At 37.2% G+C, this 12933-nt stretch overlaps 1 protein-coding gene across 1 annotated transcript; it reads left to right on the top strand.

The window, feature by feature from the left end:
• The first annotated feature begins 6160 nt into the window (after positions 1-6160).
• LOC101887866 (mediator of RNA polymerase II transcription subunit 21) lies at positions 6161-6983 on the top strand. The gene is made up of 2 exons (XM_005190615.4): positions 6161-6400; positions 6458-6983. The coding sequence occupies exons 1-2, from the start codon at positions 6359-6361 to the stop codon at positions 6854-6856; spliced, it is 441 nt and encodes a 146-aa protein (XP_005190672.3). The 5' UTR covers positions 6161-6358; the 3' UTR covers positions 6857-6983.
• The last annotated feature ends 5950 nt before the right edge of the window (positions 6984-12933 follow it).

Raw genomic sequence — 12933 nt, 5'->3', positions numbered from 1 at the left:
AGTGGGAAATCACGAATTATTTCACCCCATGGAATCCCGTATTGGCGTTGAAAATATTCCAGGCGATACACGAACTCTTCAACTGAAAGTCCTGAGGAGCTACCATCGAACTTGAGGCCTAACTTATTGATTCTCACTCCGTACCTGGGATCAAATTGTACTGGTTGACTATTCTGAGCAGGGAGCTGTCTTACCAACTGATTTGTATTTCCCTAACCGAGGCTTTTTCCCCTGTCACATTGGAAGAAGCTACAGGTGTCGTGTTGCTACCTGGGCCGGAAAATTGCCTGGGAAATTGGTCTAAATTAGGACTGGGTTGAAGTCCATTGTTCGGGGGGTCACCTACCGCTGCCCCTTGCAAAAAAAGTGGACCCAAGGAATTAGTGACCGGCGAACTAACATTGATGGTCTGGGACATATCCCTGATTTGACCCGAATTGTTTTGGTTCGGTTCCGCCATTTTAAGATTAGTATCTTCTTTCTTTTTCTTATATTCAATAGCTAATGATCTGTTTTGGTCAAAAATTTCAGGTCTGTCCCTCTTTCTATTTTTTTTCTCTAGTTTTGGACCGAGTCGCTTGATTCATTACCAATGAGACAGATATGTTTTTTACAAGTCCTCTAATTGTTCGTAAGAAATCGTAAAAAAAATCTTAATAGAATTACAATATAATGTCAAAAAATATCTTTTACTAGGAGGACTTCCGGACGATGTGTGATGTGTGCGGTATTTTGGTCTTTCAAAAAGGTATGTATAGGCGATGGTGCATTGGACATATTTAAACAACTTAAAAACAAAAACCCAAATTGTAATGTGACATGGTGTGCCGTCCATACGAACCCACACTTTACTATTCAATCTAGATAGATACAAACGACCCTAGCATTTTTCTAGGACGGATATCTTATATATGAACAGGCTCACACTACAAATATAATCTAACATAAGAATTTAACAAAAGTCTCAGAAGATGATTTGCAACTACTCTAGTGCACTTTCTACACTGTAGGCCAAACACTCCTGGTGTGAATATGTCATTTCACCACTTAGCTTCGTCTACCAATAAAATTCACTTCATACTTCAGTCTGGTTCATGTCCAGAATGACTATGAAATACAATTTTTGTTTTTGGTTCTGAAGCTTGAGTGGGAAATGTTGGGCTATTGCATAAACTTTACTGGACTATTAACAAGTGTTCAGATGACCTGCACTTCATTACAGCATCCGGATTTAGATCCGGATAACATTATTTTGGGCGCCATATTGTTACATGCGCTGTTGTAGGGGGGTCATTTCCTTATAGGCACCGGCTAACTCGGTCGTCTCTCTAGGTATGGTCCCAACCCATCACCCCCTACTCCTGAGATGCACCAAGTAAATGATGGTTACATTGAAAACACAGTATACTAACACGAAGATGCACCATCCCTATCTTAACCTTCCACCTGATGACCTCTATTCTACCCTCCCAACCATGATCACGTCCTCCTCTCCTTATACTTAGTGACCCCACTGACCGCCCACATCACATCACTTACCTCGCCCTTCAGTCCTTCATGAACAACTCTAACACATCATTATTTATAGTCTTACAAATCAATCAAATCATGTTTATTATTATTCTTAATTACTATAATCAAATTAAAACTCTAATTGAATCTAATCCTATTACATAAATACGATAAATAAAATAATATATTAACAAAAATTGAAATAATGATGTTTGATTTTTATATTTATCCTTATTAGGAAATTTTCAAAATTTCGGTTTTTCGCCAGTTTACTTTTAAAATCGAAAGGTCTTTTGAGCAACAAATTTTATTCCCTTAGGGGATTTTTCTTTGTCTCAATAATGTTATTGTTAACAAAAAAACGACATCAACATTCACAAAGCTTTCTATGGTAAACCCTTTTTAATGGGGCAGTTTAATATATAATTTCTCAAACCCATACTAATATCCTCAACAAAGGAGCTCTTTTTGAAGCTAGCTAAAGGGGGGCTACAATATCTTTGAAATCAAATACTTTGGGAACGCTGAAATAGAAAGTCACAATATAAGAAAAATAATAATAACAAGTATAAATTAAAATAATAATAATAATAATAATAATAAGAACATACAAAATAGTCAATAAATATAATTAAAAAAAACATGCAACAGGTTGAAAATTTAAAACAAAAAAATAGTTAATAATAATAAATATTTCTTTCAAATGGTAGAATCATTTTTGACATTATATTCTAGTTGAGAAATCTCGTTTTTTTTGTTCACTTGCGACTTATTACATACATCGTTTCCTGGTCGTTTCCAACTTTAGGCCGTAAATTTCTACCAGTTCGCAGTATTCCGTATGGATTTGACACTATGTGATTTTTTTCATCAACTATTTAGTTTCCAGACACTGTGACGTTAATAAATGACGGTGTGGATACCATTCAGTGTCTTAGGTAGTATAACAACTTCTGTGGTGCTGAACTGGTGTGAAATTGATATTCGTGATGATCCCGCCCTTGTCCATAGATGGCGGAACGATAGGTTTAAAAAAATGGGAATACTCTTCCTACCTTAAAATAGTGGGAGCCTGTCTGGGATAGTTAGTCTCAACTCTTCCCAATAGATATCGCCTCTTTCCACTCTGGTGTCGGTAACTTCGTTTAAGAAACTCGGTTTTTCTATTAATTTCAGTTCAGAATCTTTTTTGGAAACTATTAACATCTTTTTCAAAGGCTACTCTCTTTTATAACCTCTGCATTGCGCAAATGTAGCTTGCCACTGGTGGACATTTTGGGAGAAAGACACCAGTTATCCTACTCTACAATACAAAAAGGGTCCCTTTCTACAGCCATCGTATTGTTCGGTTCCACTCAAGAAAACCCGTAAGAGCTAAATTTTACCAACTGCTATTTAAGAGAACACAGATGAAAGTCGGTATCAACGTTTCCCAACTTTTTTTTACATTGTTGGTTGGCAACTTGTAACCCCCTTTGTTATTACCTTTCTATGAATGGCATATAATGACAGCTCGTCAGCTGAGATTCATTTATTTCTCCTGGTTTGTATCAGCGCGCGTCGTTCCAGTTTTCTTTCTCCCCTTAAATTATATTTTATTAATTAATTTCCTTTTTCATTTTCTTTCAGGTAGCCTTATTTTGATGGCGGACAGAATTCCACATAACTCTCAGCAAATGTACGTATCCCTTGGAACGGAACGTGGATTTTCTGATCGAGGGTGGAGAATTGTGTTCCCCATCACTTCTAGGCTTTCTGCTTAAGTCCTGGCTTAGCATACCCAGGCATAAAGGGTGTATTTATCAAACATTCATCGACAATCCACCGATAAAAAGGGAACCAGTTTTTGTTTGTGCCTCCCTACCAACTAACATGCTTAACAGGGCCCACACCAAGTGCCCACCAAAACACAAAAGAAACTAACCTAACATACCAACAATTAGCTCTCCCTAACTCCCACATATTTAACGGCAACTGGGATTTGGGGATATTCGTTGTTACTACTGTGGTTTTGAGACCGCCACAAAGGCGAAATGGTCTCCCCTTAAATACCCTCCACGCAAATTTTTTTTTGTATCCAGGGTCGGATTTTGCATTAAAGGGCCCCGCAACATATTTTTATTTTCATTGTTTTAGCAGTCAATGATTATTTTCTTTATAAAATGAGGTGGATAGCTATTTTTCTTCAATATTTCTGCATATTTTTTTAATGTTTCTGTTAACAAATTGTTCATCTGTTAAGTAGGCTTTTTGATGTGTTGATTTTCATGTTTAGAGTTTTGTGTGGAGTGGAAGTTTATTATTCGTCCTGACGATATATCTCTTGTATGCCATTCAGTTAATATTTTGTTTTTGTCTCGTATAATTAACATGTCTAAATATGGTAGTTTTCCATTTTCTTCCTTTTCTATTGTAATTTTTTTTTTGTTGATAATTGTTAAGGAGATTTAGAATAATATTTTCGTCATTTTTGTTGATAACCGCATTGATAACATGTCGTATTTTGTTAGCATTTTAATTTTTATATCTTTTTTGCTGAGTTCATTAATAAAATCGTCAAATAGTGTGTCAAGTATAATATCCGCAATCGTGGGTGAAAGGGGGTTTCCCATTGGCATACCATACGTCTGATGGTAAAAATTGTTGTTGCATTTAAAGTAATTGTTGTCCTTTAGAACAAAGTTTAGTATCTTCAGAATTTCTTTTTCTTAATCGTCTTTTATAGTTTGAACCCACTGTTCAATGTCTGCTATTAGAGAAACAGGTTTGTAGTTCTTGGCTGTTGTGCGAATTTTTTACCCATCCAATCTTCGTTAAGAATAAAGTTATATTCGTAATTTTTTTTCATTTTGTAAATTTTTTTTCATCGTTATTATTATTTTGTTTTATTTTTCATTTTATTTTATCTGTATTATTTTTTATTGTTATTTGAATTATTTCCTATTATATATATATATATATATAAGCTGGGAATACATAAAGCGCTTATTTGACTGGCTTAAGTCATCGGCTGGCTTCTTCGTAGAGGAACAAAGGAGTTTTAGGTTGACTTAGTTCGATTTTGACCCTAGGCTCCTTTGTTCATTTCCGAAGAAGCCAGCCGATGACTTAAGCCAGCCAAATAAGCGCTTTATGTATTCCCAGCTTAAGTGTGTTTCGTACGCCACTTTAATTTCCAAGTTAAGCCGTTTCGTACGCCGCTTATAAATTCGAGTCCAGCCATTTTGTAGGAGTGTGTTTCGTACGCCTCTTACAATCCGAGTCCGACAGTCTCAAACAGGTGTTCTTCGGCCGCATATATTCCGGGATTAAAGAAGGAGTGCTTCGTACACCGATCCTGAGTTGCCATAGTCCTTCACCCACCACTCGTACTACCGACCAGGGGTCATTTGGATCCCGAGGTGTGTGTTTCCAAAGCCACATGCGGTAATTCACCACTGCCAGTGATCCCGTCTCAACGTGTGTTCTCGACGCCACGTCTAACTGTCATTACGAGCCCCAGAAATTCAATTCCTGCAATTCCCGCCCAATCCAAATGCCTGCACCGTTTTGCCCAATGGTGTATAAACCACCTTACATTATTTTCATCTTCCCCTTTTTTGTTCAACAATGGTCAATGGTCTCATTCGAAAACAACAGAGTACCCGGCGTTATGCATTTCACTCATTCGTAAACAACAGAGAACCCCGAGATTTTGCTTTCTGTTTATTTTTTTGTCAAGTATTCCTTTTGGCATTCACATTCGTTTCGTTGGGGACGTCCTTCGTTTTTGTTTCCCACATATCACAACAAGGCAACAACCAACTCATCTCACCTTAACAAGGATATTGGCATTGGGGGTATTGGGCATATTAGTTGAACAGGAATTAAAAAAAAACAGTGAATGAATTAATGCTAAGTTCACATGGTACGTGATTCGCTCTCTATACGTTGTTCGACCATTAATTATGAAATATCTACTTGATTCCCCACACAAAATTTTCTGAGCGAACATAGATACGATTTTTGTTCTTTGTTCCATTTAAATCACTCTTAGAACTACGATGAAATGTGTACAACGGCATATGTGCATTCAAATGAAAGTAAATTTTGTTTTTTCTCTCATCCGAAGTACGTTGTTTGTCCACGAGTTGGAATTTCGACAGAAAACTGGAACAAAAGAGGCAATATTTTCAAAATTTTTGTATCGACAAAAAATAATTTAAAAACAGACAAATATATGTAGAATGTCAACATTTATAAAAAAGTTCAGAACATGAATGACCTAAAAGCCCAATAAGACAAAGTCTTAAATCATTCATGAACGAAAGTTTTTAAATAAAATATAAAATAAATCTTTGGAGAAAGAAAAATAATTGATTCTATTATTATTAATGATTATTTCATATACTTTCATACAAAATACTACAAAAGTCAACCAACAAAAAAAATTTAAAACATGAATTATTTTACTATGAATTACGAATCGGGCCGTATGAACTTGTTAATTCGTGTACCTAATTTTGAGAGCGAACAACTTGATTGAAATTGCAATGAGAACATAGCATAAGTCGAACAATCTACTATGAATAGTCGAGTACTCGGTTTTACCAAAGTTCATAGTCGAGTTCTAGTTTCAGAACTTTGAGTATAAATGTCGATTATTCATTTAATCGGAAGTCGACTTACCTATCCACAACATCGATTGTTTGCCACCTCTAATAAGGAATACTGCAACTACCGAATTATATTTTTTATGATTATTGTTCTATCTGAATATAACCTGGCGTTTTAATTCCTAGAAATCGCCATCTTTGCCCTTCAACAAGGGTTTCGTTTCAAAGTTCTAAAAAAAAGGATTATTGTCATGGCTGACCGACTTACTCAGCTACAAGATACTGTTAATATGGTAAATAAATACGAAACTCCATTTTTAATTGCTGTGCTCAATTTTACTTTTTTACAGCAAGCAGAGCATTTTTGCAACGCGATTGGCATAATACAACAGACTTCTTATCCGAGCAAGTTTCCTAACTTTGATCGAACGGGTTCGCAGACACCTATCCAAAATTCTAACTCTCAGCAAGAGGATTATGCGCAGCTTTTTGCACAGCTCATTTCTCGATGTGCCAAAGATATAGATACTCTTATAGAGTCATTGCCAAATGATGACAGTTCCATAGAAATGCAGAATCAGAGCTTGAAACGTCTTGAAGTCGAGAATCAAGAAGCTGCAGAACGTTTAGAAGAAATAGTTTATAAGGGCGAGCTTCTATTGGAAAAAATTCAATCGGCTTTGGAAGATATTGCACAAGCACAGTTAGATATGCAAATAACAATGAAAGATAGTGGTTTTAAGAAGTAGTTAAATATAAATACTTTAGCACATACAAATACTTTTTGTCGTCTGTAAATTGGAAATCTGAGTTAATTGTATTCTTATGTGGGTTGTCAATAAACAAAAATGTGTCTTTTGCACGAACACCAGTAAACACTTAGACCCATTAATGTGCTAATTAACGATTATTGCAGCCGAGGCAATGCTATTCATATTATGGATACTATGCTTTTCCGCAGAAATCTCGTTTTGAAAAATTGTCGCAAATTTCTCCAAATAGAATATAATAACTCAAGAATGGCTGGACTGATGTCAACAAATGGAAAAAGTTGAGTTTAGGGGCAATGCTCGGATTTTGAAATATTTACCGCAGGTGGGTATTTTTAACCTGATTATAGGAAAGTAATTTTTTCGTGGGGGAAATACCCGGTTATTTGACCCGGAAGTTCGAATACAAAATAAGGTTTTCACCCGGTTCTACAAAACCGTTATGTACAAAATGGAAAGCTTATGGAATTACCTATCCAACAAGTTGTCATATGATAGGTTTATTGGAACCGGTTCCCGAGTAAGGCAAGAAACTTGGTATTTTTATACCCATATTTTTTGAAAAACACCTACAAACTTGAAAATAGACCCATTATGGTGTATTAAGATCTACATGCTACATTATAACCTATATTCTATATATATAGTTTCAAAGATATATGTGATGCAAATTATGAAATTGAGATTTTCTCCACTAATATGTATCTAAGCATTTTGAAGTAGCCGGTCTTCGGCCGGGGCTTGAGATTTTCTCCTCTGGGGTGTGTCCAACACCGGCTACGCGATCCATAGTTTTTCTAAACATTATAATTTTGGTAGGTAGCCGGCCTTCGGCCGAGGCTTGAGATTTTCTCCTCTAGAGAATGTTCAACACCGGCTACGCGATATATAGTTCTTCTAAATATAATTTTTGTAAGTGGCCGGAATTCGACTTTAAAGTCAGTATCTTCGGAACTACAAAGCTATAAGGTAAGATACATATTAATGGAGGAAATCTCAATTTATGATTTGCAACATTTCTATATATTAATCAATACCTTTTTAGAAAGGCCAGAATGTAGGCTACAATGCAGTATGCAGTTTCTAATATCCCATAATGGGCCCATTTTCGACTTTTTATGGGTTTTTCAAAAAGTTTCGGTACAAAAATATTAATTTTTGTATTACTCCGGAACCGATGAAACGACATCATATAACCCCTGTTTAGAAAGGTATTTCCATAAGCTTTCAAATGATACCCATTTTGTACATTTCAGTTGCGTACAACCGGAAAAAACCCGGATTTGGTATCCGAACTTCCGGGTCGAATAACCGGGTAACCGGATATTTCCCCCACAAAAAAATTACCTTGCCGTAATCAGGTTAAAAATATCTACACGTGGTAAATTATATTTTTTAGGATTATTGTCATGGCTGACCGATTTACTCAGCTACAAGATACTGTTAATATGGTAAGAAATACGAAACTCCATTTAGTTTTAAGAAGTAGTTAAATATAAATACTTTAGCACATACAAATACTTTTTGTCGTCTGTAAATTGGAAATCTGAGATAATTGTATTCTTATGTGGGTTGTCAATAAACAAAAATGAAATGAAATGAATAAAAATTTCAGGTCAATCCGAGCATAGCCCCTAAACTCAATTTAAGCCCAATCGTTTTGTACTCCAAACTTCAGAAGTACAAAAAACAAGTTAAAAAGCAGTAAGTTCGGCCGGGCCGAACTTTTAATACCCTCCACCATTTGCAACGAATTTGGAAGTTTTCAAAAAATAAAATCCTTAAAAAATTCTGTTAAAATTTTAAAAATACCGAATATAGCCGTTATATTGGGGTCTATACGATGTGGACATACATATGCATTGTTTGTCATAAGCCATTACCATATTCAAATTCGAAACTTGAAATAAACGGTGAATAATGTAGCTAAAATCATCAAAATATCGTATATAAGGAGGTGCCGTTGAATTGGAGCTGTGCGAAGACCTGGACCAGCATAGACAATTTTCTGTCACAGGCTGTAGCATCCTATACGAACTTCAAATACCACATCTCAAACATTTGTACCTAAAATCGTCAAAATACCGAATATAGGGAGGCACTGATATATGGGGCCTATACGAAGACCTGGACCCGCACCGACAATTTTCTGTCACAGACTGTAGTTCCCATAACGAACTTCAAATACCAATTTTGAAACAATTCCGGTGAATAATGTCGCTAAAATCATCAAAATACCGAATATAGGGAGGTACCGTTATATGGGAGTTATACGAACACGTGGACATGCACAGACAATTTTCTGTCTTAGGGTGTAGTATCCATTTGGAACTTCAAATACCAAATTTCCAATGAATAATTCGCTAAAATCATAACGAACTTCAAATACCAATTTTGAAACAATTCCGGTGAATAATGTCGCTAAAATCATCAAAATACCGAATATAGGGAGGTACCGTTATATGGGAGCTATACGAACACGTGGACATGCACAGACAATTTTCTGTCTTAGGGTGTAGTATCCATTTGGAACTTCAAATACCAAATTTCCAATGAATAATTCGCTAAAATCATCAATATACCGAATATAGGGAGGTACCGTTATATTGGGGCTATGTCTTAGGGTGTAGTATCCATTTGGAACTTCAAATACCAAATTTGAAACAATTCCCGTGAATAATGTCGCTAAAATCATCAAAATACCGAATATCGGGAGGTACCGTTATATGGGGGCTATACGAAGACATAGACTTGCACAGACAATTTTCTATCTTAGGGTGTAGTATCCATTTGGAACTTCAAATACCAAATTTGAAACAATTCCGGTGAATGACGTCGCTAAAATCATCAAAATACCGAATATGGGGGGTTACCGTTATATGGGAGCTATATGAAAACGTGGACCTACATGCCCCATTTACGAACTTAACCTGCCTACTGGAAAAATAAACATGTGTGCAAAATTTTAGCCATCTATCTCAATTCATTCGAAAGATAGCGTGATTACAACAGACAGACGGACATCGCTAAATCGACTTAGAATTTTACGCTGATCAAGAATATATATACTTTGTTGGGTCTGACATGAGTATTTCGAGGAGTTACAAACGGAATGACAAAGTTAATATACCCTCCATAGTATGGTGGAGGGTTAAAAATAGATTGTCTTAATGTACTTCGGTTGTGAGTTGCCGAGCTGTATTGATTGATGAGCGAACGTTTCCAAACGTTTGGTGTGCGAAATTATGACTGATACATTTAGAGTTATCTTTCTAACTGACATGTCACAAAATCGAGTCAGAATGGCTTGAATTCCCTAATTCAAAATGTAAAACTATGAAAGTGAACCACGAAAATCTCATTACTCAGTGTAAATATGGCAACATTACAGGAATGAAAGAACGAACGAATGAGGAAACCACAAATTGTGAAAACATTTTGTGCGAAAAGAAAGTAAATTTTGTAAATTTTTACACAATTCCACGAATTTTGATTTTTTCCGTAATTGGGGAGCAAACTAAATACAATACTGAAAAAATACGCCGAAGGAATTTAAGAGACCCTTGTACTTTCTAAGCGAACATGTATACACAGAGCATGTGCCACAGAACAGTAGTGGTGGCTCTCGACCTATCAAAGGCCTTTGATACGGTCAACCATGCCACGCTGTTCGAGGACGTTGAGAACACTACCCTCCGGCCAAGTTTGAAACGTTGGATAGTCAACTATATGTCGTACGTGGAATTCCGGAATAAGAAGTCCAAGCCTCGTAGAGTGAAACAGGGAGTTCCCCAAGGTGGGGTGATATCTCCGGAACTGTTTAACCTACCTTTCCGGAATTCCGCGCCCTCCAGACGGCATCGAGATCGTAACTTATGCGGATGATTGTACGATCATGGCGTCGGGTCCAGTAGTTGATGACATATGTGTCAGGGTGAATAACTATCTCGCGGAGCTTGCCGCCTTCTTCCACGCGAGGAATATGAGAATATCCGCCACTAAATCGAAGGCCACACTATTTACCACATGGACTGCGGAGATGAGAACACAGTTGAATGTGCAGGTCGAGGGGCATATAATTCCGACCACCAACTACCCCAAAATCCTTGGGGTCACATTCGATAGCATGTTCAAGTCTTCCGCGCAAGCCACAGCTATTTGCGATAAAATGAAAAGTAGGAACAAGGTCCTCAAGGCGCTAGCCGGCAGCACTTGGGGTGCGGATAAGGAAACCTTGTTGACCTCTTATAAAGCGATAGGTCGGTCTGTGGTTAGCTATGCGGCTCCAGTGTGGTCGGCGAATACAAGTGCAACGCAGTGGAAAAGTATTTAGACCTGCCAGAATGCCGCCCTGAGAACTGCAACAGGGTGCTTCCTCATGACTCCTGTGGACCATTTACATGAGGAGACGAAGGTTCTTAACCTACGTCAGCATAATCATATGCTTTCGTTGCAGTACCTGCTTGGGTGTTATCGTGGGAGTCACCCTAACCACCATATGGTGGATAGAACTCCCCCACCCAGGCGTGTCAGGAAGGACCTGCACGATCTAGAGAGAGAGAGGTCCAGCGATATAAGAGAGAGCCTCTAGATCATGAAGCCTATCAAGCGGGTCTGAATAGCATTCATACTGATGCAGTCGCAGAGGTAGTTAACAATTACAGTATGAATGCCATACTCGGAGTCCACCCCCATCCATTGCAGTTGAAGAACGTCGGCTGCCTAGGCAAACCAGGGTAGTTTTGGCCTAACTACGTTCAGGATGGTGCAGCCGTCTCAATTCGTATTGGGCACGAATTGATGAGGATGTGCGGAACACCTGCGTGCGATACAGGCCCGCACAACACGCTGCATTTGTTTTATTGTCCAGCCAAACCTACCCAACTCCGTCCAGAGGATCTATGGCTACAGCCCATAAAGGTAGCAGAATTCCTAAACCTGGACATTGAGGAAGAACCGGATTAATCAGAAAAACAACAGAACATGTAAAACTGTTACAACAACAACTATCTTAGCGCAGTGAGAACATTTTAGTAACAAGTCTAGCTTTAACTAAAAACAAGTTAAAAAGTATCTGTCGAAAAACTAGTAAAGAAAGTCTTAAAGTCGGGCGTGACCGACTTTATGATACCCTACACCACTTTGCTAATTTAGTAGAGCTCCGCATAACAATTAAAAGCTTTTATGGGAGAATTCAATCATACACGCTATGATTATAATTATAATTTAATGGACTAAATATAATTTGTATTGCCCATTTGGTGCACAATTAATTTGAAGTCCGATAAAATATATATGGGAGCTATATCCAAATCGGAAACGATCTCGATAACATTTGGCAAAGATATTTCTGAGCTGTATTTCCCTGAATATCGTTGTTACGGGGTGCATATTACGGCTGAGGGTAACAAATATAACAAATCGGATGAACAGTATATATGGGAGCTATAGCTATATCTTGACCGATCTTCACCAAATTTGACATACTAGTTTCTAGACTCAATTTGGTCGTATGCCAAATTCTATCCCATTTGGACAAATATTAGACGTTTGGTGCACAATAGAAGGTAAATCGGACGAAGTTATATGTGGGAGCTATATTCAGGTTTGGACCGATCTCGATAAAATTCGGATAAACAATATATATACGGAAGCTATAGCTATATCTGAACCGATTTCGATCAAATTTGGCATATTTATTTTCAGGCCTAATTTGGTTCTATGTTCAAAATTCCATACAATTCGGGCTGATGTTACACGTTTGGTGCACAATAAAAAGCAAATCGGACGAAAATATATATGGGAGCTATATCTAAATTTTGACCGATTATCTCCAATTTACAAACAATAGGGTTCGTCCTTGGGCCAAACAAATGATTTGTGCAAAATCTCATCTGGATATGGCAATAAATGCGAACTGTACTTTGTTTACAAAAATATATGGACAGACAGACGGACGGACATGCATAAATCGACTCAGAATGTGATTCTATGCAGATCATCAAAAGGAACTATGGGTCTATTTCGTTTCCTTTTACCTGTTACAAACAAATGCA

The sequence above is a fragment of the Musca domestica genome, unplaced genomic scaffold (genome assembly GCF_030504385.1).
Source record: "Musca domestica strain aabys unplaced genomic scaffold, Musca_domestica.polishedcontigs.V.1.1 21, whole genome shotgun sequence".
NCBI classification, from domain to species: domain Eukaryota; kingdom Metazoa; phylum Arthropoda; class Insecta; order Diptera; family Muscidae; genus Musca; species Musca domestica.
This window is presented reverse-complemented; position numbering and strand designations above follow the sequence as displayed.

Bases quoted from the DNA above. Each gene is read 5' to 3' on its own strand.
- LOC101887866 (XM_005190615.4), top strand. From the start codon at position 6,359: ATGGCTGACCGACTTACTCAGCTACAAGATACTGTTAATATG. The intron at 6,401-6,457 runs GTAAATAAATAC...ACTTTTTTACAG, and splicing joins TACAAGATACTGTTAATATG to CAAGCAGAGCATTTTTGCAA.